The sequence below is a fragment of the Aristolochia californica genome, unplaced genomic scaffold (assembly GCF_029961685.1).
Source record: "Aristolochia californica isolate CCGP_79_NKW_82.1479 unplaced genomic scaffold, dmAriCali1.0.hap1 SCAF_4, whole genome shotgun sequence".
NCBI classification, from domain to species: Eukaryota; Viridiplantae; Streptophyta; class Magnoliopsida; order Piperales; family Aristolochiaceae; genus Aristolochia; species Aristolochia californica.
In genome coordinates this window covers 38588717-38613288 of record NW_027182103.1, presented here as the reverse complement: position 1 = coordinate 38613288, position 24572 = coordinate 38588717, and the positions used below count along the sequence as shown (strand labels likewise).

Below are 24572 nucleotides of genomic sequence, written 5' to 3'. Positions count from 1 at the left end.
AGAAGAAGAAGAGAGGAAGGAGAGGAGAAGGAGAAGGAGAAGGAGAAGAACCAAGATGGAGAGAGTTTGGATTGAGGTAAAAGCAGGTGAGCCGACCAAGTGAGGAGGGAGACTGGATGAATTTTTTGAGAAAAGAGGGGAGAGCTTCATTGTTCTACCTCTTAGCCAATGCCTTTATTTATAGCTTTACAATGCCCTTAGGGCTACAACTTGATAAAAGAAGAGACATAAAAAGAACAAGTATTTACACCTTTATGCCATATTTATGAAAAATATCCTATTTTACCCATATGCCACCACTTAGACGTGTGGGCTTATTAGCCTTGAGCTTGTGGGCTTGAGCCCATCTTCCAACATATCCCAACTTTTTTGAGCTCATTGTCCTAAAGTTAGCATTCTCACGAATGGATCTCTTCCTCATGACCCATGAATTTGGAGGAGTCTTGAGAAGCTTGTCTTTTTGCCTATATGGTGACATCTCTTCTCCTAGGATGTTCAAATTATTGATAATATGAGTGAACTTAAAGTTCGTCTTAGTAATTAATTCTCCTGGTTTCAGTTTAAATTCATCATATTGGGCGATCAAAAGGGTAATTCTAGAGTCCTTGACCCAATTGGTTCCTTCATGGATCACTTCAAGTTTGTCCTAGATTTCTTTGGCAGTTTTACATGTTGAGATCCTATTGAACTCATTTAGCCCTAAGGCATACAATAAAATGTTAATTGCCTTAGTTTGTTCTGAGTTACTCTATGTCTTCCCTAATGAGCTCATTAAATTCTTTTGTGACTAGGTAACAATCTTCTGATTTTTGTAGCTGAAATTGGTCACTCTTGGTCACATGCAAAATGTCTCAATCTATGGATTAGAGGAAGAACTACATTCTTACCTTCCAATATTCATAATTTACTCCATTGAATAATGGTGGACGGTTGGCTAATTGTCCTTCAGGAAGAAGCAACTTGTTTTGAGATGCCATGAAATCAAGATTTAGAAATCAAGTAAGATTTTGATTTCAATAAGTGCAAAAACCTGCTATGATGCCAATTGTTAGCCTAGGTGGGGTAGGGGGGAGGGGGTGTTGAATTGACTTTTTACAATTGTTAGCTAAGTGTGGCACATTGAAATTTAAATAAAATAAAATGTAAAATGCACATACCTCAAATAAACACAAAGATTTTTTGTTATCAATGTTCCCTAGTAGTATTCACCTCCCAAGAACCTTTGCTTAGGAAATTCTATTAATTAGCTCTATTACTTGGAATTTACACAAAAAATATTTTAGCTTTCTTTTAAGCCAATTGTATGCTCAAATACACAATTACAATAATCTCCCCTGAGATTTATCAACTAGATCCTAGCTCTAAGAAGCTTTTCTTTCTAGAATTAAAGGTTCTAGATCAACAACCTATGAATTGAAACATAAAAATACAAAAGAAGAAAAGCTTATTCCCTTGAATTTGGTGAAGAGACAACATTCTCCTTTGAAAATTTCAAGCCTTCAACTTGAAGTACAAATTAAGATGTATTTGGAGCTTGATTCTAAAGTTGCATGGATAAATTTGAGAGAAATGGGATTTTGCAAGGTTTCTCGTTCTTTTTCTCTCAAAAATGATTTTGAAGTGGATTTTAAGTAAAGATTGCTTTGAAAGTGGTAGGTTTTCAAATAAATGCTCAATAATTATGTTTAGGAATGTTTGGTAAGGTATTTATAACTGCTCCAAGCAAAACTAGTTGTTATTTGGTCATTTGGAAAAAAAAAAAAAGGTATAACTCAATGATTGATCAATGCAAAGTAATGATTGATCAATCATATGTACTAACTATATTTTTGTTAGACTTTAGGCTAATTTGCCAATCAGTTGATTGATCAATGCTTATTTGACATATTAAAAAGTTTAAGTTAATCAAACAATCCATCAAGACTAATCGATTATGCATTGATTGTTCTGGCTATGCAAAACTAAGTTTGATCGATCAATGAATTGTGTATAATAGATCATGCTTTGTGTCCCTAATTTCATTCTTTTGTATGATCGATCAATATTGTAGGTATGATTGATTATGCTTTATAATTTTTCAATGCCTTGACATAGATGATCACTCGGTCCAACATGGACGCTCATTATGGCCAAATTTTGTCTGGGTGACTGATGGATCATGCTTTATAGCTCATTATGGCCAATTTCTATTTGGGTGATTGATCAATCATGCTTTATAGTTATAGCTAGGTTGCATTATGGATGATCTATCATTGGCAGGTAATGGTTGATCATGCCAAAGCCAGTTTGCTAATCTAGTCTTCAAAGCTTAATAAAAAATTATCCTAAATGATTCTAACACGTTTAAAACTTGGGTATGCATCGGTGAAATATGTGAATGCAATATCCCCTGAAGCTTCAAAATTTTATTTGTACCTCAATTTTGAAGAGTTGGGGATGCTCTCTTACATAGTTAGGGTTCTTGAGATTTTCTAAACAACTTGGACTCTAAAACTTCCAATATTCATTTGTTCACTTATGGGTACTTCTTCAAGATGACTTGACACACGATAGAACTTGAGCTTTTGAGATGCATATATCGGTTATTTTGCAAAGACTTTGATTTGTATGTCTTTTGAAGGAAAAACCCCTTAAATGCTAAAATTTATAATTGTTAACACTATTAAGTTTTATTATCATCAAAATATGGATGAGAGTTAACTCTAGGTCAACAGTGATGGGTTCCCAAGGACACAATGAGATGAGTTGAGCCCTGCAATGTCAGGGAGATCAATTTCAATTTGTAAAGAGAAAGAGAATCAATGTCTCCTCTTCCTCAACTAACCAACTTCATAGGCTAAAGGAAGACATTGTGAAACTAAAGGCTGGGCAACAAAAGCATAAGGCAGGCCAACTTGAGCTTCGGTCCCTTCTAACATCATCAGCCTCCTATCGCTTCCTCTGTCACCTCAATTTTAGGATCAACTTACTATATTGCTAGGTTAACCTGGAGTTGATACCTGTAATTCAATTTACTTATATTTATGTAATCAACTCAAATTTTCTATGACATTGATAATCTATGAAATAAATGGCCATGATCCACCTTTTATTCAAAATTTCACATCTTTTGCTCATGACAAAAGGGTGATGAAACAGCGAGAAAGAATTATGCAAAAAAACAAATTTTAAAAATCTTATATGCATAAATTCAAAGGGATCTAACTATAAAATTGAATTCAAGTACTTCAATTATTTTAATACTCTTTACGCATATGGGCAATGTTATTTTTAGCTTTATATGCTAGGTTTTATCATAATAAAAAAAGGGGCTGATTGTTGGCCTAGAGTTGACTCTCATCCATATTTTGATGAAGACAAAATTTATTAGTGCTAACTGTTGTAAATTTAGCATTGTAGATGTTTTTCCTTCAAGAGACACAAAAATTAAAGTATTTGACAAAGAGCAGGCAAATGCATCTCAAAACCTCAAACTCGATTCATGTGTCAAGTCATCTTGAAAAAGCACCCCACAAGTGAAGGAATGAGGACTTGGAGATTAGAGTCTAAGATGTATAGAAAGGTTTCAAGAACTTTAATTATGTACGAGTATAACACCAAAACTTCAAAATTGAGGTACAAATGAGTTTTAGGACATATATCTTTCAAAACATGTTTTTTCAATCCATACCAAAGTTTTGAACTTGTTAGAAGCTCTTATGATAATTTTTATCATGCTTAGAAGCCTAATTTAGAAAATTGGTTGTGGCATGAACCATCAGTTTCTGGTAATGATGGATTATCCAGAGGGTTATCAAGTACAAAATATAAGGCATGATCAATCAATCAGGTTGATTGATCAATCAGACAGAACTATGCTATAATGAACTATAAAATATGATCAATCATTCCCATTGGACTGATCGACCATACATGTCCAGGTATTGAAAAATTATAAGACATGATTGATCATACCCATGTATTTATCGATCACACAAAACTATGCCAATGAGGGACATAAAACATGATCGATCAGACTTAAGTTTTCTAAAAGGCCAGACATCATACTTAGTCTTGCACAACCAAAGCTTCACTACATGATCAATCAACTTAAGTTTTCTAAAAGGCCAAACATGCATTGACAGCCAGATTTTCACTACGTGATCGATCAATCAACTTAAGTTTTCTAAAAGGCCAGACATGCATTGATCGATCAACTGATCAATCACTTAGGCTAAGGTCTGACAAATATGTAGCCATTACACAGGTTGATAGACAATAGTTTTTCATTGATCGATCATTGAGTTGCCAGCCTTTTGCAAATCGCCATATAACGGCTAGTTTGGCTTGGGAAGTTATAAATACACCATGAAATGTGCTTTAGAGCATTCATTGAGGATTTTTTTTTTGTTGGAAACCTACTTCATTCAAAACAATCTTTACTTGAAATTCCATCCAAATCCATTTTTGAGAGAAAAAAAAAATTATAAATTACAAACTCCATCTCTTAAATCTCTCCTTGCATCATACTACGTGAAGTTCCAAATTATTCCTAGTCATGCTTCAAAGTTTGAGGCTTGGATATCTTAAAGGAGAAGAATGTCTCTCCATCAAATTCAAGGGTGTAGGTTTTTCTTCTTTTGTATTTGTACTCTTTGCTTCATAGGTTGATCTAGAACCTTTAATTCGAGATATAAGAACCCGCTAGAGCTAAAATTTAGCCAATTAATCTCAAAGAAAGGAGATTTTTGTAAGTCTGTGTATTTTAACATACAAATGGCTTAAAAGATAGTCAAAATCTCATTTATCTTAATTTCATCTAATAGAGCTAATTAGTGGATTTTCCAAAGCAAGTTCATGGGCGGTGAATACCATTAGGGGAACATTGATAAAAAAACATAATTGTGTTAAATTTATGGTGTGTGCATATTTTGAATATATGTTTACTTCATTTTTTTAATTTAGCATACTAAGTTTTAATTTGAAATAACTCATTTCTCCCTCCTCTTGAGAAGCCACTTGGGCCAACACCTTTCCTCTCTCAAAGTCACTTTGCATCCTAGCATTCAAACTCTACATTTCATCTCTTGTGCATATGAGGATTGGAAGGTTGGAAATTACTAGGAGAAGGTTCTCTCCATTAAAAAACAGTGTAAATTTTCTTTTTCTTTGTATATTTTCCATTTGTTTTCTCGAAGGTACTCTAGAACCTAAAATCTAGAAAGGGAAACTTACTAGAGGTGTAATCTAGTTGTAAAATCTCAATGAGAGATTTATTTTGGGTAATTAGGCATTACACATGGCTTACAAAGAGAACCAAAATATTTTTTGTGAAAATTACAGCTACTAGAGCTTATTAGTGAAACCTTTTCGAGTAAGGGTTCTTGGGCGATGATTACCACTAGGGAATATCGAGAACAAAAATCTTTTGTCTTGTGTTGTGGCGTGTGCATTTGTTATTTGTACTAATCTAATTTTTACATATAAGTGCCAATTTTTTTTAGCTTTGAATCTCAATTCATCCCTCTTGAAAAGCCGTTATAACTACTTCCTAAATAAATAAATAAAATTAGTTTAAATAACATTCATAAAAAATAATCATAATCATTGCTTTATGCATTTATTTATGTGAGAAACATGTTTTATAAGAAATTAGCAAAACCCAAGCCATTGCCATTCATATTAAAACGAAGCCCTTCTTGCTTCTCCTACTATGCAAGTAAAGCAAATGCAAATATACCGTTAAAAGAAAATAGCACAAGTAAGTAAGGGCAAAAGCGTCAGTTGATGCGGTCGGCAAAACCCTAGCTCTATAAAAACTCTTCGAAGCGTAGTGTATAGGCTCTTCAGCGATCTTCTCTAAAACCCTAATTCGTTTACCTGTCTGCTCGAAGCCTCTGCCGCCATGCCGCCCAAGTTCGACCCCTCTCAGGTCATCGATGTCTTCGTTCGCGTCACCGGCGGTGAAGTAGGCGCGGCTAGTTCTCTCGCTCCCAAAATCGGTCCTCTCGGTCTCTCCCCGAAAAAGATCGGAGAAGATATTGCGAAGGAGACCGCTAAAGATTGGAAGGGCCTGCGTGTTACCGTAAAACTCACCGTTCAGAACCGTCAGGCGAAGGTGTCGGTTGTCCCGTCCGCCGCCGCTCTCGTCATCAAAGCCCTTAAGGAGCCGGAGCGAGACCGGAAGAAAACGAAGAACATCAAGCATTCGGGGAATATCTCGCTCGATGATGTGATCGAGATCGCTCGGATAATGAAGCCAAGATCAATGGCTAAAGACCTTCGGGGTACTGTGAAGGAGATTCTGGGGACTTGCGTATCTGTTGGATGTACCGTAGATGGGAAGGATCCTAAAGATATGCAGCAGGAGATAACTGATGGAGATTTGGAGGTTCCATCTGAGTAAGAAGGAACGAGGACGATATTTCTGCTTGGTTCACTTATTAGCTTGCATTTCCTTTTGCATTTACTTTCTCGTTAGTTCATTGGATTTTTGTTTTTCAATACTCCCTTGAAATCCAATCTCAATTGGAGAACGAAAGAGAAACTTGGGATTTTGTTGAGATCTCTGGAGATGTAATCGTAATTTGAGGGTTTTGGATAGTGTGACTCGTACAGTACGGATTTTCCAATTCAGAGTAGTATGGTTTGGTCAAGTCTAGTCTTATTTGAGGTCGCGGTATCTGAAATGCTGAAGGTCCTTCGAGTAACTGACCCTATATGTTTTCCCTATATTTTTCCTCTCGTCTCGTGATTTGGGTGTTCTGTGTAAAACTGATGTAGCCCGAGCACGCCAAATTCCAGTGTTTTGCATCATTTGGTGACTGATTCCCTTATTAGAGTTAACATTAGAGTTCTAATGTTGATGTTTGAGACTGAAAGCCTTTCCCTTCCAACGAAAAAATAGTCCATTTTTAGCGTGCTACTGAATTTATTCAACGGGTTTCTGTTTGATGGTATTGAACCTTATGCTTTTCTAATTGCTGCTGTACAGATATCACAGTGTTTAGTCATTCTTCTTCTGAACAAATCACCAAGCTTTGGTTCTGTATCTTGTTGTCAAAATGTGCCTGTTTTGTTAAATTTTTTATGTAGGAAGTTTTTGTTAGTTAATCTTCAGTTCGAGAAGAACTACCCATTGTGGAATGTCATATATCATTTTATATAACCATGTTTGGTCGCATTTCTTTTTCACATCTTGGAATCCTCTGATGGTTTTTTATTTTTTATTTTCTGTTCGTGGATATTGAATCCGGCAGCTCAGATGACCTTTTTTCTCTAGGAATGTTAGAGATTTCACTTTGAAGCTTTTTCGCAGGAATCGGCTTCTGTTTGCTATTTCCCGTTGGGGCGGGGGTGGTTTGCTCTGGAACTTGAGTGACATTCCAGGTTATCATGATCCTAGTATACGTTTGTCAGAAAAAAGTCTCTCCCCTTCCTCCCCCGTTAAGACTTCAGAGAGACTTGCAGAGTTCTTCTCCCCTGTTAAGACTTGCAGAGTCCGTTTTATACCTTCACTTTTGTATCGTTTTGATTATTATTTCTTAAGAGTCCGTTTGTGCTGCCATTAGAGATTTTTAATTTTTAGACTAATTTTTGAGAAATCTAGTTTTTTATTATGACTTTTCGTGGTTTGTTATTGGAGTAATAAAAAATATCTGAGATCATATTTTTAACATTTTGATGGAAAGGATGAATTAAGTGGAACAAACATTCATCACGAAAAAGCCAAAGAACTTTTGTTGGTATAATTTCGCACATATTTCTAGTTAGAATATGTTCATTGTAGAGGATGAATAATATTTTAGTTTAATTTAACTATGAATGTTGAGTTAAATATGATTTAATTATAAAATTAAGTATAAATTTATATTTATTTTTTAATTATTATTATTATTTAATATTTATATTATTTTAAATATATTAAATGTAGTTTTCAATTTAATTGTTTTAATTGCGTTAGACAAAAGAGGGTCACACTCTCTCTCTCTCTCTCTCTCTCTCTCTCTCTCTCTCTCTCTCCTCTGCAGCATGTGGAGGTCCCTCTACTCTCCATGTGTTGTTGCATTGAAATTTGTAACATGTGAAGTAAGCAAGAGAAGTAATTAATTTGTTATCAATTGTGAGAGTTAAATGATCCAGCCTTAGATATATGTTATATTATATTTATTCTGAGAATGTTAAAAGACATTCGCATGTGTAATGGTGGTATGACTAGTAAATAAGAAAATTTTATATAATAATGATATTAAATTGTATTTATGCAAATTAGTATATGTTTTTGGTTTTTTTCTTTTTTGAATCATATAACATTAAGGGTATTGTAATCATTATAAATACTTTTATATAACTATAAATTCAACCTCAAGACATGAGGTAGAAACATTCAAGTCTTTCCCATTTGGCTCAAATTCGCCATCTAAAAAAAAATGGTTAAAGTCAAATTTTTCTAGAAAGTGAAATCGACATATGAAGTGGGAAAGGTCTTGTAGTAGAACAGTTTTGAATAGCAACAAAAAACCTCAATTTTTTGAATGATTTGTATCAACATAGCTGAGAATTTATATTGAGAATTATATTTTAAAAGAAAGTTATGTGAGTCTACTTTATATCCCAATTAACCATTTCTCAATCTGATATTTCTAGAGAGAGATATCCATATTGTAAAAATTAAAGGTCATGTTGGTAGCATGTGGTATGTGAAAATCGGAATTTAAGCTGATTTTTTTACTTCACTTTTTGAGTTATTAATGTTAGTTAACTTTCCTATTTGTTTCAAACTCTAGTCAAGATTTTACGTTTAAGCTATCCTTAAAATGTCAATAGCTTCTTTGTTGTTCCCTAAAGTTGGGTTATTTTTCTACCATTGAAATTGAGCGAAGGGTGTTTCAGACTATGACTGCTTTGACTGGTGTATGAAGCTTTGTTGTACGGCTAGGAATGATTATTATTTTTTTCACCATTATGCTGTGCAAATTGCGTCTCTTGGTAAAAAACAAAGAGATCATTAATTTGAGGGAGAGAATTAGAAGAAGAAATACTAGAAAGAAGTAATCAATAATGAAGAATTCCAAGGGAGAGAACAAGATGAGCACAAGATGAGGAGTATAAACAAGATGAATCAAAACAAGACAATCAATTTTTTTACAAGCACATAAGTTTCTTGACAAAGATTATTTGCATAGCGAAATTACAAACACCAATTTTAGGGGGAGTGTCAAAAGGCACCCACATATGTAGTGGTGGCATGGCTAGAAATAAGAAGAATTTTCATAAAGATGGTATAAAATTATAATTATGTAAGTTGGTGTATGTCCTCTTATGTCCTTTTTCCTTTTAAGCATGTAACTGTATAAGCATTGTAGTCATTCATTGTAAACAACTTTATACAACTATAAATACAATATCAAGGCAGGGGGTAGAACACTCAAGTCCCCCCTTACTCTTTGCTCAAATTCTTCTTCACACCTCTCTCTCTCTCTCTCTTTTCTTCTTCTTTTTTCTCTCTTGGTTTCTTCCCTCTCTCGCGAGAGCTGAAGTTCATCTCTTCAATCCTTCCCTTGAGTTCTCATGTGTTTATGTGTTAACCCTAGAAATCAACATAAATCATTTGCTAACTTCAATTTGGGTGAAAAATCTTCACTTCAATGAAAATATAACATTTTGATATTTCGATTAAAGAGGGATTAGTGGTGGACAAATTATTATGTCCAATCCCTTTTTTTAGCAAAAATAGGTGGCACTTCTATATGGGAACATTTTTACTACCTTAGGAAAATAAAAAAAAAAATATCAATGCAAATATTATTTATGATCTATTTTTGATTAATAATTTTTATATTAAATAATCTACTTGGTTGGTTTTTTTGTTTGTGTTGGTGCCTTCTATTTATTTTTCCATTTTATCTTATAGGAGCAATAGAATACTTATTTTCCTTTTTAAAATTTTGTAGCAGAAGATTTGCATAAAAAAATTTCTAACCCTTAAAATTGACCCAAACATTAGAAATTTTCTATTGAATGAGAAATTTTTCATTTACATTTTTTCTCTATGATTACCGGAAAGACACTTGGAATTAATTCCATGAGTAGGATTTTAGTAAGGATATTGTCTTTATTTCATATACTTGGAGTCAATTATGAAGATCAGTAAAGAATGTTATCTAACTTTATTCCATAGGCAAACAAATAACATTAGATGTTGAAAAACCCAAAAGGGTTGAACTATCGATCGTCTTTGAGGTTTGAGGTAAATAAGAGTAATTATTAACCAACTAAAGAGGGAATTGACGAGATCAATTAGAGTAAAGAGTATTTTTGAAAAAAATAATATGCTAATGAATCAGCTCATCAGCTAGCAAGCCGACTTGAAAATTCTCAAGTTTAGTTTGTTATATTTAACGAGCCTTATTTTAAGTTTGAGCTCGAGCCGAGTTTAGGTAAAAACTAGACTGAATTGAACTCGAACGATTTGCAAGCCGATTTGGCTTGGAGCCACCCCTACCTATGTCCCCTTTTCTTCTAGATTTTGTTTTAAATATTCAAAAGAAAAGGGTAAGGCAATGCTTCCCTCATATTGGATGAATGACTAAGAAAGGATGATACCTACTTTCCTCTTCAAGATTCACAAAAAAATAAAGAAATTTAATAATTTCATACAAAAAATATGCTATAGTGGACAAAGAAGATAATGAGATTGGTTTAGGGATTAGGGAGAGAATGTTAGGGTTTTTGCAAGTTTGGAAAAATATCAGGGTTATGTAAACTTTTATATTACTAAAATTGGAACGTAAAATTATCTTTAAATATTTCCAGGTAATCAGAGGTAATTAACTACGAAATAACCATTATCCATATCCACTATTTAATAAATAATAAATTAAATACTAATTTAATACGAAGTTAATGAATTCAGTGGGCTCTGATAAGAATTAGGTCATATTCGAAAATACGACATCTAGATTTTGGATGGCTGTATTTAGATGATAGAAGAGGTTTTATTTGAAAATTAATGTTGTTGGATTTCTTTAAAATTATCTTCAGGCTACAATGTTTAACAACTAAAGTGCTTGATAATAGAAAAATAATTCTGATAGAGATTTAGGTCTATATAGTTTAAGTATACCTAATTTTCAATTTAACCATTAGTGTTTGTTTTTTTTATTTTTATTAAATTTTAATGATACAATAATAGTATTATTATTATAAATATAATAAAACAGATGAGCCTCGCCACTTTTTTTCATTGTATGACGAACCCCCAGATTAGCCAACGAAAAAATCCATTTGTTCGATTGGACAGGAAATTCATGGTTGGTTTACTGTCAGACAAATATCAGTATCTAATGGATGGCGATGGTAGCCTAATTTGTCACGTCTCACGGTGACGTGCGGTGGCTGCCGCCATGTGTGACCCATCGTTTCCAACCACAGTCATCCATGTCGGACAGAGCCACCCTTTTGATTCTATCTCAGAAAAACGTGTCGCATGGAGACCACCAGACACCTCTTTATTATTTTCCTTTTCGTTGCACTTGCTCCTCCAACGAAATTTTCAGAGAGGAAAGAGAAACGAAAATGGTATGGCTTTGAGAATTGAGAATTTGTTTCAAGCACGAGTTGGAGGGATGGGGAGAGTCAGAGATGCTCTGGAACAGGTCAAATAACAATTTTGTTTTAATTGCGTCGAGGATAAGGGGAAAGGTCCCAACGCGAATGTCGGGGATGTGTATTCTGTCCAGGGCAGCGATACCCGCAAACCGTATCTTTTCCTCGCCTCGGCATTTAAATCCGAGCACAACCCTTTTTTCTCCTGCTCGTCAGGTATCTTTAACGTCTGGCTTTTCGGGATTGAGAGTGTTCTGCTCTGCCGCTTCCAAGCCTTCAACCATGGGAGACGCCGTTGCAGATTTGGCTATGGACGCTGTACAGAAGCGCCTCATGTTCGAAGACGAGTGCGTGCCTCGTTCTTCTTCTCGTGCTTCGTTCTTCTTCATTTTCTCTTTATACTATCTACGTTTTACTCTCTGCTTCTTTTCTGATTCACGATGATTTGGTTGATATACTCGTAACTCAATATTGGTGAACAGGCCGCCTGTTTTTTAGTAACTGGGATCGCGGTGTTTGTTACTACTGAAGTTTGAGAGTAATTTGGTTTTTCTTCTTTGATATTCTGGCTGGATCTTGTAGAGGTCAAGCTCCGAGGTGATTGCAAAGGAAAAGAATAATGTGTGGATGTGCTTATATTAGGATCTGCTTGCTTTTGACTTTTCGCTTTTGGAGGAATCTGGTATAAGCCTTCACTGGCGCGTACTTTCTCTGCATGCTAAGTTTGTTGCAGATTCTGATGGATGTTTTAGATTTATGTGTTACAGTGTAAAGATAATATGTTTCATGATGAATAGTCTACTATCGAGAGTGTTCACGGTAAGATTGAAAGAAAAGCCATTGTTTTTTTTTAAAGTTGATTCTCTTTGTTGCTAGGAAAACAATTACAGAAAGGGGAAGAAGAGATATAATGAGTGTAGATCAAGGAACTCGATCTCTGCAATTACATAAGAAAGTGCCAACTAGCTTCCTATAATTTCTGATGAGAGAAAACCAAAGAAGGGTAGCCCTTTGTATGTGTCTGTCGTTAGTACTATGGCCTGAAAATTCTTTCAATTACGCTACTCATTGACCTAGATAATCTGTTAAATGTTCTGTCACTCTTTTCACAGTAACCAAGACATCGTCCAATGACTGCCTTCCTTGTATTTCTGCCTGCTATAGGGAAGTTCCATGAGTAGCACTGATCAATGAATTCAGGAAAGGACTTTTACATGCAGAAGTGGATACTAAATTTGTTGAGAATAACACCCCACTGAAACACTGAGAGGACAGTGCAATAGTCGATGGTTTATGTTTCTTCAGCCTGCCCACAAAATTTACAGATGGTATTGACCACTGGGCTCCCTCTTCTTTGCAGTCCAGCACAAGTGAGGATCCTCTCGTGGATGGTCCAAACGAAATGCAATGCTTTAGGAGGGTCAATGAGTTTCTAAGCAAAGGACATTGGGCTCCAATCAGAACTGTTGGGGCACCCAACAAGGTGGCAGTATTGAGAGGCAGTAGAGAATTTGGCTAGACATGGAGTCCAGATTAATTCATCATAGTTATCATGCCTGAGAAAGAGAGATTATAGCTGGTTCAAACAGGCTTGATATGTCAGCAGCTTCCATATCATTAAGAGCTCATCTAAACTAGAAGTTCCTAGCTGAATTCGCCCATCGAAGCATCTCAAATCTGAAAGCAAGACCTCTTTATTCAAGTCTAAGATGCATAACCTTGAAAAATTGTTCCTTTAGGACAGCACCTCCAAGCCAAGTATCTGACCAGAAATTAGTGAGATTCCCATGTTTAATTTGAAACCTGATATAAGGAGTGAAGAAGTCCTTGGACATACAAATTACTCTCCAACTGTTAGAAGTTCTATATGTTGGAGTCTCCATGGGGGGCCAAGTTTGTTGGTCAAAACTATAGTAACAGTTTAAAATTTTCCTCCACAAATAGTTCCTAGAAATGGCAAATTGCCACAAGCATTTAGTAAGGAATGCCACCTGCATTAGTTTTGCTTTCTGATGCCCAATGCTTCATCGTTTTTCTTCTTGCAAACTTCCTCTTGTTTTACCAAAGAAAAGTAAAATTTGTTCGAAAAGCCCATCACAAAAATTTTATTTGGGTTGCTTCCAACTTAGCAGTTATACTCTCTATGGCAATGAATAGGTGAAAGGAAATTTTTGGAATGACCTGCGAAAATTGATTTGATTAATGTTTCTCTACCTGCCAACCTCCTTATCCAAGAAGCAAGTTGTCTTTCAAATCTTTTGAGCACCATATAGCATAAAGCTCCATTGTGTCTGCCACGAAAAAGAAGCAAAGCAAGATAGCTAGATGGGAAAGAAAACAATTTGCACCCTAGAATTGCAAGAAGAATCCAACCTTTCTTGAGGGGTGTTTACTCCATAGAGAACGAATTGAGTCCATCTTGGGTGTTGGGTTGAACCTGATTCTATCCCAAAATGACTAGCTAGTTAGGAGACTTATTACTCAACTTTATAACCCTTTAACTCTTCTTCCCATTTTTTCATGTGAGATTTTTTGTCACTCAACACTCCCTCTCACGTCCAGGCTTTATACATAACTGACCTAAGACGTGGGGAAAAACCCTCAACGGGGCACACAAGCTCCTATTTCACGGAGTCCACAACATAGAGACTCTTACCTTATGGAGCCCATAACACAAACACCTACCTCATAGAGCCCATGACACACAGATAACTTAGGGAGCACAAACTAAGCCTTGCCTAACACTCAACTTGCTTTGATACCACTCTTGGTTGTTGGGTTGAACTCGGTTCTATCCCAAAATGGTTAGCTATTGAGAAAGTCTATTGTTCAGTCTTATAACTTGTTAACTTTTCTTCCCATTTTTTTAATATGAGACTTTTTTCCCACTCAAGAGTTCAGTTTATCTTCTGCCCATTTACCATCTCATATAGTGAAAGAACTACCTTGATGCTTAGTACTTGTTTAAGAGACCCATTTTAGAAAATACCATGTCATATGCAAATAAAGGAATTTGAATAGAGGAGCCATCGAGCTCAAACACGAAGCCCCTTAGTTGCCCTAAAAGAAATAAAGAGTATAAGGCTTCACTTATGGTGTTGAAAAGGAGAGGGCAGAGGGGTTCCCCTTGTCTGTGACCTCTTGTACCTTTTAATTAGCCCTTCACTGTTTCATGATTAAGAGAGAAAACATAGCAGAAGACACAAGTTTTGATCCATAACCTCCATTTGAGATTGAAGCCCATTTTTTAAAGCATGAAGTCAAGGAACTTCCAATGTCCTCTATTGAACACCTTCTCCATTTCTAGCGTTAGGAAACCTTCTTTGCTCCCTTTTTTGTAAGCATCTAGTAACTCATATGCAATGAATGTGGAAACCAGAATCTGTCATCCCTTTGTAAAGATACTCTGTTTCTTGCTTATTGATATAAGGAGGAGCCTTCTTGAGTCTTCTGGGCAGCACTTTGGCAATCAGTTTAGATGGGTTTGAAATGGAGAAGTGGACCTCTTGTGAGGCTGAAAGATCTGATGGTATAGATTTGACTTGTATATTTTCTGATTTTGGTGTAGATGGCTCACTATTCTGTATAGGACAGTATAAAAGCTCAGAAACTTATGAATGATATCCTCCTTTTTAGAGTTGATTGTGCCATAGGTAATGATTGAAGAGATTCTGTTTCACCTTCTATGGGCTGAGGCCATAGAATGATTTTTTTTTGTGTTTGTATCACATTCTCTCAGCCACCTGAAGCAGGCCGTCGGTTTCCAAAACTCCCTCTCTTAGACTCTGAATTTTATTTTTTTCCTTTAATATATCTCTTAACATTACTTTAATATTGTTAAGGTTCTTGACTCCTCTTCTGTGTCTAGGTACTGAATTCGAGATAAATTACAAGCTTGCTGCTTTGAGATTCTGCTGAAGTTATTATTACACATTCCTTTATCTTTAATTTCAGACCCTTCAATCCTTCATGAATCTCAAGCCAGCTGGTCCAGTAGGGTCTTGTTTTGACCACCACAGTGGAAGTAGATCTGTAAACTCTTTCTCATGCAGCGTACTGTTTTGAATTTGAATGGAGGAGAGCTCTAAGAATCTGGAAGGTTTTCTATTTTAGTAGAAGAATGGTATGAAAAGGGCTTGGCTCTCTACTAGCGCTAGAAGAGAACTGATAAAGTCAGTCCTGAGTAGCCAAGAACCTAGCGCACATGGACTAAGCAAAGGGATGGTTAAAAATGACAAGGGAAGTAGGGCAGTTAAATCTAGAAAGTCTTGAACTACTTGGGAGCCAAGTGAAAAATTGGGGGAGGGGAGCAACCTTTGAAGGGTATTTTTGGACAATTCTCTTAACAAAACTAAAACATTTAAGTAAAAAAAGGAATCTTATGTGAAAAAGGTCATGTTTAGGGAACGAGTCTTTGTTTCCTATTAGGAGTCCTACTTTCCTATTTGATGTAATATTTAAAATTAGAATCTTAATCAAAGTTGTTTACTAAAGTCTTAGTTAAAGTAGGAATCTTCTATTTGATGTAATTGAAAAGTTATAAATAGAAGAAGCTTGGATAAGACAAAGGAAGCCAAACCCTTTTTTAATTTTGCCTTCTTGTTCTCTCCTCTGGTCGTCTCTCTCTTTCCTCTTCTCTTCTCTCCTCATGATCACTCTGTCCCTTATTTCCTTCTCTTTTCTTCTCTTATCCTTTAGATTTACCTTTCACTCTTCTCCCAACCCTCATAATCTCCCTCTCTCAATCTTTCCTTGCACTTGGCTGAAAAGATATGAACTTTCTAAGAAGGGTTCCATCAAAGTGGTACTAGAGTAGCCTTCTTTGTGACCTTCTCAAATCATGGTGAACACAAAAAGCATTGACAAAGAGATAGAAGATGCTGCTAGCCCTAGCTAGTTATTCGTGCATAGCTTGAAAAGATGTCAACTTGGGGGGAGCAGATATCCACTATAGGGGTAAAATTCTCTTTTTTAGCAATCCAAGTTGAAAAACTCTTACTTTGGATGGATTCATGTATGGAAGAAAGTCTCTAGACCTCCTCCCCCCTCTCATTAGCCTATTAATAAAGAAGCTTCATCCAAATCAGTCCTTGCACTAGCCTCTTCACCTTTTGCCTCACCGCTCTTGTTGCCCATGCCAACCATCCCCTACTTCCTTCCTTATGAATTTTTTTTTTTTGAATCTTAACGCCGTTTACCCTCCTCAACCCACCTTCCCTCCAAGCCAAACTTCTCTCTCAGTCTCTCACTCAACTCCCTAATATCTTCCATCCATCTTAACCGCTCCCTCTCCTTCTCAACCAAATCTTCATATTTTTCACCCCTACAATCATAAAACCCCTCACCAACCCATGCACCACCATACTACACTCCAGTTTCCAACCACCTAACCCATGTCAATACCTACCCACTTTACCACTATCTCCTAAATCAACCCAAACCTGACTCACTCCACAAACCCTAACCCTAAGCCCTCCCCCTCCCCAACAAGTATACACTTATTCATACCAACAAACGAACCCTAACCTCCATGCACTACCTATTATCCAGCCTCACACTTAGCACAACCACCCTCCATTGATTATTTCCCCCCATGTTCTAATTACTTACTACCAAGGATGGTTAGGTTTGACTTTCCTAAGCATAAAGTCGAGGATGACATAGCTTTTTGGGCTTACATGGTTGAACAATTCTTTGCATTCCGTGGAAGATCAAAAGATTGCTGCTCTAAAAGAAGCTTGGCTAGATCGAGATTTGACCCTCAAGCTCATCAAGCGCCACCTCACCTTATCACATCAGGGTATGAAAATTTATTATGACAAGAAGCACCAAGAGGTTGAATCTATCCTGATTGAAGAAAAAACTTGGGAGCTTGAAGAATACATTGGTTTTCCAATTCTTCAACCTTTAGGACAAGGTTAATCTTCGAGGATGAGTGGAATGATAGAATTCATTTTTTTTATAATTTTAAATAACAACACATGTGGACTAGAAAAAGGAGGGTTACAAATGGCAAGGGGGAGGTAGGGGAGTTAAATTTAGAAAGTCTTGAAGTTACCTTTGGACAATACTTTTGACAGAAGTTAAAAAGTTAAGTAAAAAAAGGAGTCTTAAGTGAAAAGGTCATGTTTTGGGGTGTGAATCTTAGTTTCCTATGAGAAGTCCTACTTTCCTATTTAATGTACTCTCTAAAGTTAGAATCTTAGTCAAAGTTGTTTACTAAGATCTTAGTTAAAGTAGAAGTTTCCTATTTGATGTAATTGAAAAGTTATAAATAGAAGAAGCTTGACCGGGGCAAAAAGCAGCACTAGATATGGGATCTTGATCAGGGCGAGGCCCTCACTAAGATTAGAGAATTGTTTTATAGCTATAGAAACATGACCTGAGCTACTTGATTTCTCATTTGCAAAGTGAGTGGTGTTGAAGTCACCCCCAATTAAACCATGGAGAGGATACTACTGTGACAATAGAGAGAGTTTTGCCCAAAAATCAGGTATCTGAGCTAGGTGGTTTGGTCCATAATTAGAGGCTATTGACCACAAGAACCTATCTGATTGACAAATGAATTGAACTGCTACTGTGAATTCCACTTGCAATTGGTCAATTTTCTCTAGCTAGTTTGGATCCCAGTTCATCAAAATAACCTTGGCTGATCTCCTTGCATCTCAAAAAATCCATTCAGGTTTGGTTTTGTACTAGACATCTCTTACGGTAGAGTTTGAGATTGTCTCCAATTTTTTTTTTTTTTTCTTGAATTAGAGTTCCTAGTACCTTTTTCGGTTGAAAAACTTTTCTGCTAATGCCTAGCTTTACATAAAGGGTAAGTCTTCTATCAGGGTTGTATTTAACACCCATAGAGAGGCATAATCTGACAACCTACAGTGCATGAAAGATTCCCTTCTTCTGTTGACAGCATCGCCACTGCTAGTGGGAGGGCTGAAAAGTGTTGCTTTCTACTAGTGGTTTGTCCCCTTTGATAGACCCCCTTTGTGTTGAAGTTAATAGGTTGGCTGGAGCAATTGTTGTAGACGTTTGCCAAATTCTGGGAAGCTTGTTGCCTTGGTGCTGCTGCAGAACAAAGGGGACGAGGCTTGGGGATCCCCTGTGGAAGACCTTGTTCGATTTTTGGATGTCGGTAAGTTGAACTATCTCTGGGCCCTTTTTCAGGCATAAGTGAATTTCATCTTAGTTCTTCCCATGACGCTGAATCTTGTCCACAAAGAAGATGAGATGATGTCTTTGGGCAAGGTTGTAACAAAGGAATCCGGCCTCCAACAGAATTGCAGCTGGCTCGGGTGGATATGCCTCATTAAGTAATTGGGCATTTGTGTCTCGAATCAGTTGGCTTGAGGGTGGTCTGTTGTGCTGGGCTTTTCTTCAAGGTCTTGAATGAACATCACCATGGGCATTCAATTGAGGCTTGAATTGGATTCAGCAAAGGAAGCTTAAGCCTGATTGATGATGTGGATAGCTGCCTCCATTCATTGGTCATGGCTTTCGGGCTGAGATGTCGTAGCTTTGATTGTTCAAATTTCAAATTTGAAAACTTTGGTGAATAGCTGTTGGGGTTTGATTTTCGTCATTTATTGCTTTTGGAGAATGTTCAACATCCTTAACATCTGCTGTAGCAAAAACTGATGTCTCTTGAGGGTGCTTAGATATCTTTTTAGAAGAAACCTCCATCGATTCCCTATGGGTACATTGCTCTTCTGTATCTTTGTGCTTAACACCTGATTTCCTGTTGAGTGATGGGGACTTGTTGTTGATTGAGTTATTTTGCATTCTAAGGTGGGAGAACGACTTGCTATTGGTGAGAGAGAGAGAGAGAGAGAGAGAGAGAGATTAAAATTCTAACCTTTGTTTGATTTGTTGGTAAATTGTGTACTATGACAACCATAATTAGAGATTGTAAATATGCATACTGTTCATATTAAAGAAAGCTGATGGTTTTTTTTTATAACCCATTCTTGCTTTGAAAACATTGACTCTTACACTATTTTTTTAGCTTATTGTAAAAATGGATCTTCATTATTTCCAAAATTGTGATTACAATTTCTTATAGAGCTATGACATAATACAGAACAGGAACCTTTAATGTCAAGTGGGGATTGTTCAGAGTGGTCATAACTCAACTTCATAGAAATCAAGCAAATATCTTTATACATATTCTTTCTATCCATATTATAATTGACAGTTTTACTGTGTTTTTTAAGCAAAGGAAAAAAATCGTAGGTTAAAGTCTGTTGCTGCACAGGCAGCCTTCTTATCCCTTGTTTGCTTCTCCCATATGTAGATGCTATCTACAACTTTCACTGTTCTAATGCATACTATCATTTTGGTCTGTATGATATACAGTTAAAGGAATTACAAAGACTACTTTGTGTTTTTCTTCTTCTTGAAGCATATGATGAGTCTCCACATTTCATGCAGATGTATATTGGTGGATGAGCAAGATATTGTTATTGGACATGACTCCAAATACAACTGTAAGTGAAGTGTACTGCAAAACCATTATAAGTTCTCTGAATCCTTTTAGTTTGCCTTATTCTTTGAGTTGTACAGTGTTTTAGATCCATCAATTAGCTTTCAGAAGGAAACAAATCATTTGTTATTTTGGTAGATATTGTTTGCTTACTCCTCTCTTATATTTGGGAAAAATATGCCTAATTTTTATTTATCTTCTTTCAAGAAGATTTTTCATAAAATGGAAATTTAAAGGAATTGACCAGTACATTTGTACCTGTAATAATGCATTTTATTCTGGTTATTCATCCAACAGTTTTGTTGGAATTTACAGTTTACTAGGGCCCATTCCACTTTTAGGTAACCTAAAGAAATTTGCTGTCAAAGAGGCCATTGTAGTGATTTTAGACACTTGGAACCTCAGGGACATTGCAACAACTTTTTAAGGTACTAAGCATGTACCATTGTGGATTTGCTGCTTTGGATAGAATAGAGAGAGAGAAATGAAGAGGTAGAGCAAGAGGAGAGTATTCTGGTTTGTGTCAATGAGAGAGAATATGCTAATTCAGTCTTTGTCAACCCCAACTTCCCCCTTTAAATGATGTTAGGTTTGGATGAAACATTACAAAAAACTCAAGTATCCCTCTCCCTTAATAGAACATGATATTTATAAAGATCTAATACAAAAAAAAAAAACTACAGAAATGAACTTAGAGATATCTTAAGAGGGAGAGGACAGTGATCAGTCTACCCATAAGTAAAATGCAAAAAATACCCCTTACAACATTCAACAAACATGTTATCAAAATAGTATGCCATTAAGCATTAAATTGTTAACATGTTAGCTTGCTACCAAGCATTTAACTTGTCAAGATTACAAACCCACTTCCCGGCCAACTTTTCAAGATTAAATGGATGACCGTCTCTCAGATGGGGCTTCCTATAGAATTTTTTCTGGTTGAGTAATTTTGGTAAAAATTTTATTTTACTTTTCTTCATCCCCTTTCATATATATAATTTCTTGACTGAAAATTATATACCATCAAGCTTTCATGATTAAAAAACACAAATATACTGTCCCTTTCTCTCAAGCCATGTATTTTCCTATAAGGTTTCGGTCAAGTTTATATGCTGCTGATGGTTCATAACACACCCATGTTTCTGATAGAAGGTAGTTATATTTATGTTGTGATGACACTGTAATTTGTGGTCCTTGACCTACACAGAAACCTATTGTAGAGCTTATAAATTCTACTTAACAAGCAGTAAAGGTAACTTCATGAATTTTTACAACTGAAATTTTGTGAATATTTACAATTTTCTTGTGGTAAATTTAGATCGTTGTTTTCGTTATGGTTGATGCATCAATAGTTTTAACATTACATTATTTGGGCAATATATATTTGGTTGAGTATAATGTCTTCTCTTTTGTCATCCAGGCCATCTGATGGAGAAAATTGATTCGGAAAATCTCTTGCATAGGGCCTTTAGCGTGTTTCTCTTCAATACGAAATATGAACTGCTACTTCAGGTTTGTGGAGTGTTTTTGCTCCTTAATTGAAGTATTGTATTTGCTTTTGTGTTAGTGAAATTGTCAATTTCTTTTTCTATATTCAATTTGAAGTAATTTTATGTCAAATTAGTAAGTAGTGAAAGACAAAGGGAAGTAATCTCCCCGTTGTAGCCAATCCATCCAGAAGTTTTTTCTTTTTTTCTTTTTTGATTTTTTGAATGGCAATAAAGATTTTATGTAAGGGGAATGAGGAAGAATAATACACATCATCCGGAATTTGCAATGACTGTATTGTAGGAAACATAGTTTGTTTAGTATTATTTTCTAAGCAAGTTTATTATTTCATGGACATGCTCTGCACCATAGCTTATATAATTCAGTTTGCTATTTCAAGATGTGTGCTCATCCATCAATGTGTTACATGCAACTTGATTGGCTGTTGGAAAAATGTTATTTTTGCCTTCACATTTTGTTATTTTTCCATCCATGCAACTCAATACAATTCTCTTCTTTTTTCACAGCAACGTTCTGCAACAAAAGTAACATTTCCTTTGGTATGGACAAACACTTGCTGCAGCCATCCCCTTTACCGAGAATCTGAGCTTATAGAGGAGAACTACCTAGGTAATTTATCTCAGCTACTTGCTTTAGTTTTCCCATTTTCTCCTTCATTGCCATCACCTTTGTGCTTCTTTCTCAAACAGGGGTTAGAAATGCTGCTCAAAGAAAACTTTTGGATGAATTGGGTATTCCTCCTGAAGAGTTACCAGTTGATCAGTTTGTCCCTCTTGGCCGAATGCTATACAAGGCCCCATCTGATGGCAAGTGGGGTGAGCATGAAGGTACAGCCTGGTCCAGCATATGCTTACATAATTACCTTGCATTTTGCTTGTTCTACATGTAATATTCTGATTGTTCCGACTCCTGATCGTCTGGCTTGAGTAGCACACTGACTTGAACTTTGATGTCTAATTTTTTTTTCTTTCAGTGGATTATTTACTTTTCATTGTGCGGGATGTCACCTTGAACCCAAATCCTGATGAGGTTGCCGATGTGAAGTATGTTGATCGGGAGCAGTTAAAAGAGTTGCTGAGGAAAGCAGATGCCCATGAAGATGGTGTCCAACTTTCACCTTGGTTCAGGCTTGTTGTGGACAACTTCCTGCTCAAATGGTGGGATCATCTTGAAAAGGGCAATCTTGAGGAGGTTGCTGACATGAAAACCATCCACAAGTTAAAGTGAAGAGCAGTTGTCTCTGGATGGGTCATCTTGCAGTTGAGTTTAATATCTGTGGCCATTGGCCTCACATGACGCTGTTTAGTCGTTTCAATAAGGCCCGGATCATTTCTTGTTTATCCTACATTGTGGTTATGCATTGAAACATGTGTGGTATTTGGTTGTCAAATAGCTTTTTAGGGTTCTGCTTGATTTCCGACCCCATGTGTGATTGAGGCCAGCGAGTGCCAATCCAATTTTAATTTGTCACTTTGTTTTTGCTTCAAGACCGCATTGAAGTTCATATTCTTACATGGTGTTAAACTTGATAGCAGCACCCTTGGATATGAACAGACGAGTAGAGCAGAGCAGCATGTGGCCTCAAATTGTGAAATGGTCAGTGGCAAGTGCGAGGCCATAACTCAAGCATATGAACCGAGAATAGAGACTAAATTTATAGACTGACCGGAGAATGAAGGTACAGACAATAAATAATAAATTTATCGACTGACCGGCGAATGAAGGTACCTAAACGGGTCCCCGGCTGTGGTGCTGGCAGCTCACAAGGTAGTGAATCCAGTAGTCTCTGAAATTCTCAGGAAACAGAGAAGAGCGTATCCCCTAGTGTTTGTCAATCACAAGTAGAGTATCATTTTGTATAACGGCACAAAAGATCCTCAGTTTTGCATTCGTAATTGATTCTTACATTTTTTTTTTCAATTATTCAAAATAAAAAATATTGTTTTCTATTTGAAAAACTTCCATTTGATCCAAGAAAATGCCATGCAACATAGTAACGATGGATACCATGCGACATCTGATGATTTTTTTTTCATCGTTTTGATTTTTCTTGGCAACACAATTTGCATTTTATGTCGTGAGAATCCCATGCAACGTGGTGGAAACTAACAACGGAGCATTCATTTTTATATCTATTGGTTGATTGAGTTGTACTTCAAAAACTAAGTACACCCGAACTCTTAGTTTTAAAATTCTTACTCATACTTACGGTGATTTCATGTTGAACTTGTTGGCCCTGGTGGTTTCTCAAGAAAGGGGTGAATTGAGATATTCAAATTAAAAAATGAGTTGTGTATGTGATTAAACATTCATGCATAAAAGCAATTCAAATTAAAGAAGAACATGTGCACAACACATGGACAAATAGATTTTTTGTTATCGATGTTCTCCTAGTGGTAGTCACCGCCCAAGAACCCTTACTTGGAACAATTCCACTAATTACTCTAATAGCTGGAAATTTACAAAAGAGATTCTGGCTCTTTTTGGCCGCGTGTAACTCAATACATGAATTTACACAACACCAGTCTCCCCAATAGATTACTGCTAGATTTTAGCTCTAGTTAGGTCTTTCTATCTAGATTAACAGGTTCTAGATGAATCTTTCACAATACATAAAAAAGAAGGAAAAAAGGTACACCCTTACTTGGAGAGATGTTTCTCCTTGAGATATTCAAATTGTCTCCTCCTTTGTAGCACATTATGAAATTATCAAGGAGTTTGTACTATGATGAATACAAGGATGACTGAAAGAGGATAAGAATTTCAAAGTGTGTAACTCTCTCTTTCTCTCTAAAACACTTTTGATGAAAATTTGAAAGATAAAGGATAGTGCCTTGAAGATATGCCAATAAATGCTCATTCACACCTTTACTCACGGTTTGATGGGGTATTTATAGCTTCCCCATCTCAAACTAGATGTTATTTGCCCGTTTGTAAAAATCAGTACTTTGATTGATCGATCGTTGTTAATGATTGATAGATTAATTGATCATAA

The 24572-nt window shown here is 36.1% G+C and overlaps 2 protein-coding genes across 2 annotated transcripts; both read left to right on the top strand.

Annotated features, from left to right (window-relative positions):
- Positions 1-5837: 5837 nt before the first annotated feature.
- On the top strand, positions 5838-6635 carry LOC137963524 (large ribosomal subunit protein uL11). The gene has a single exon (XM_068810638.1). The coding sequence runs from the start codon at positions 5885-5887 to the stop codon at positions 6383-6385; it is 501 nt and encodes a 166-aa protein (XP_068666739.1). The 5' UTR covers positions 5838-5884; the 3' UTR covers positions 6386-6635.
- A 4861-nt stretch (positions 6636-11496) lies between these two features.
- Positions 11497-23047, top strand: LOC137962287 (isopentenyl-diphosphate Delta-isomerase I). Its single transcript, XM_068809067.1, has 6 exons — positions 11497-11933; positions 20017-20072; positions 21489-21580; positions 22084-22186; positions 22267-22404; positions 22551-23047. The coding sequence occupies exons 1-6, from the start codon at positions 11623-11625 to the stop codon at positions 22802-22804; spliced, it is 954 nt and encodes a 317-aa protein (XP_068665168.1). The 5' UTR covers positions 11497-11622; the 3' UTR covers positions 22805-23047.
- Positions 23048-24572: the final 1525 nt, after the last annotated feature.

Excerpts from the sequence above, each read along its gene's own strand:
- LOC137963524 (XM_068810638.1), top strand. The coding sequence starts at position 5,885 with ATGCCGCCCAAGTTCGACCCCTCTCAGGTCATCGATGTCTTCGTTCGC.
- LOC137962287 (XM_068809067.1), top strand. The coding sequence starts at position 11,623 with ATGCTCTGGAACAGGTCAAATAACAATTTTGTTTTAATTGCGTCGAGG. Across the intron at positions 20,073-21,488 it reads ACATGACTCCAAATACAACT|GCCATCTGATGGAGAAAATT; the intron begins GTAAGTGAAGTG and ends TTTGTCATCCAG. Across the intron at positions 21,581-22,083 it reads AATATGAACTGCTACTTCAG|CAACGTTCTGCAACAAAAGT; the intron begins GTTTGTGGAGTG and ends CTTTTTTCACAG.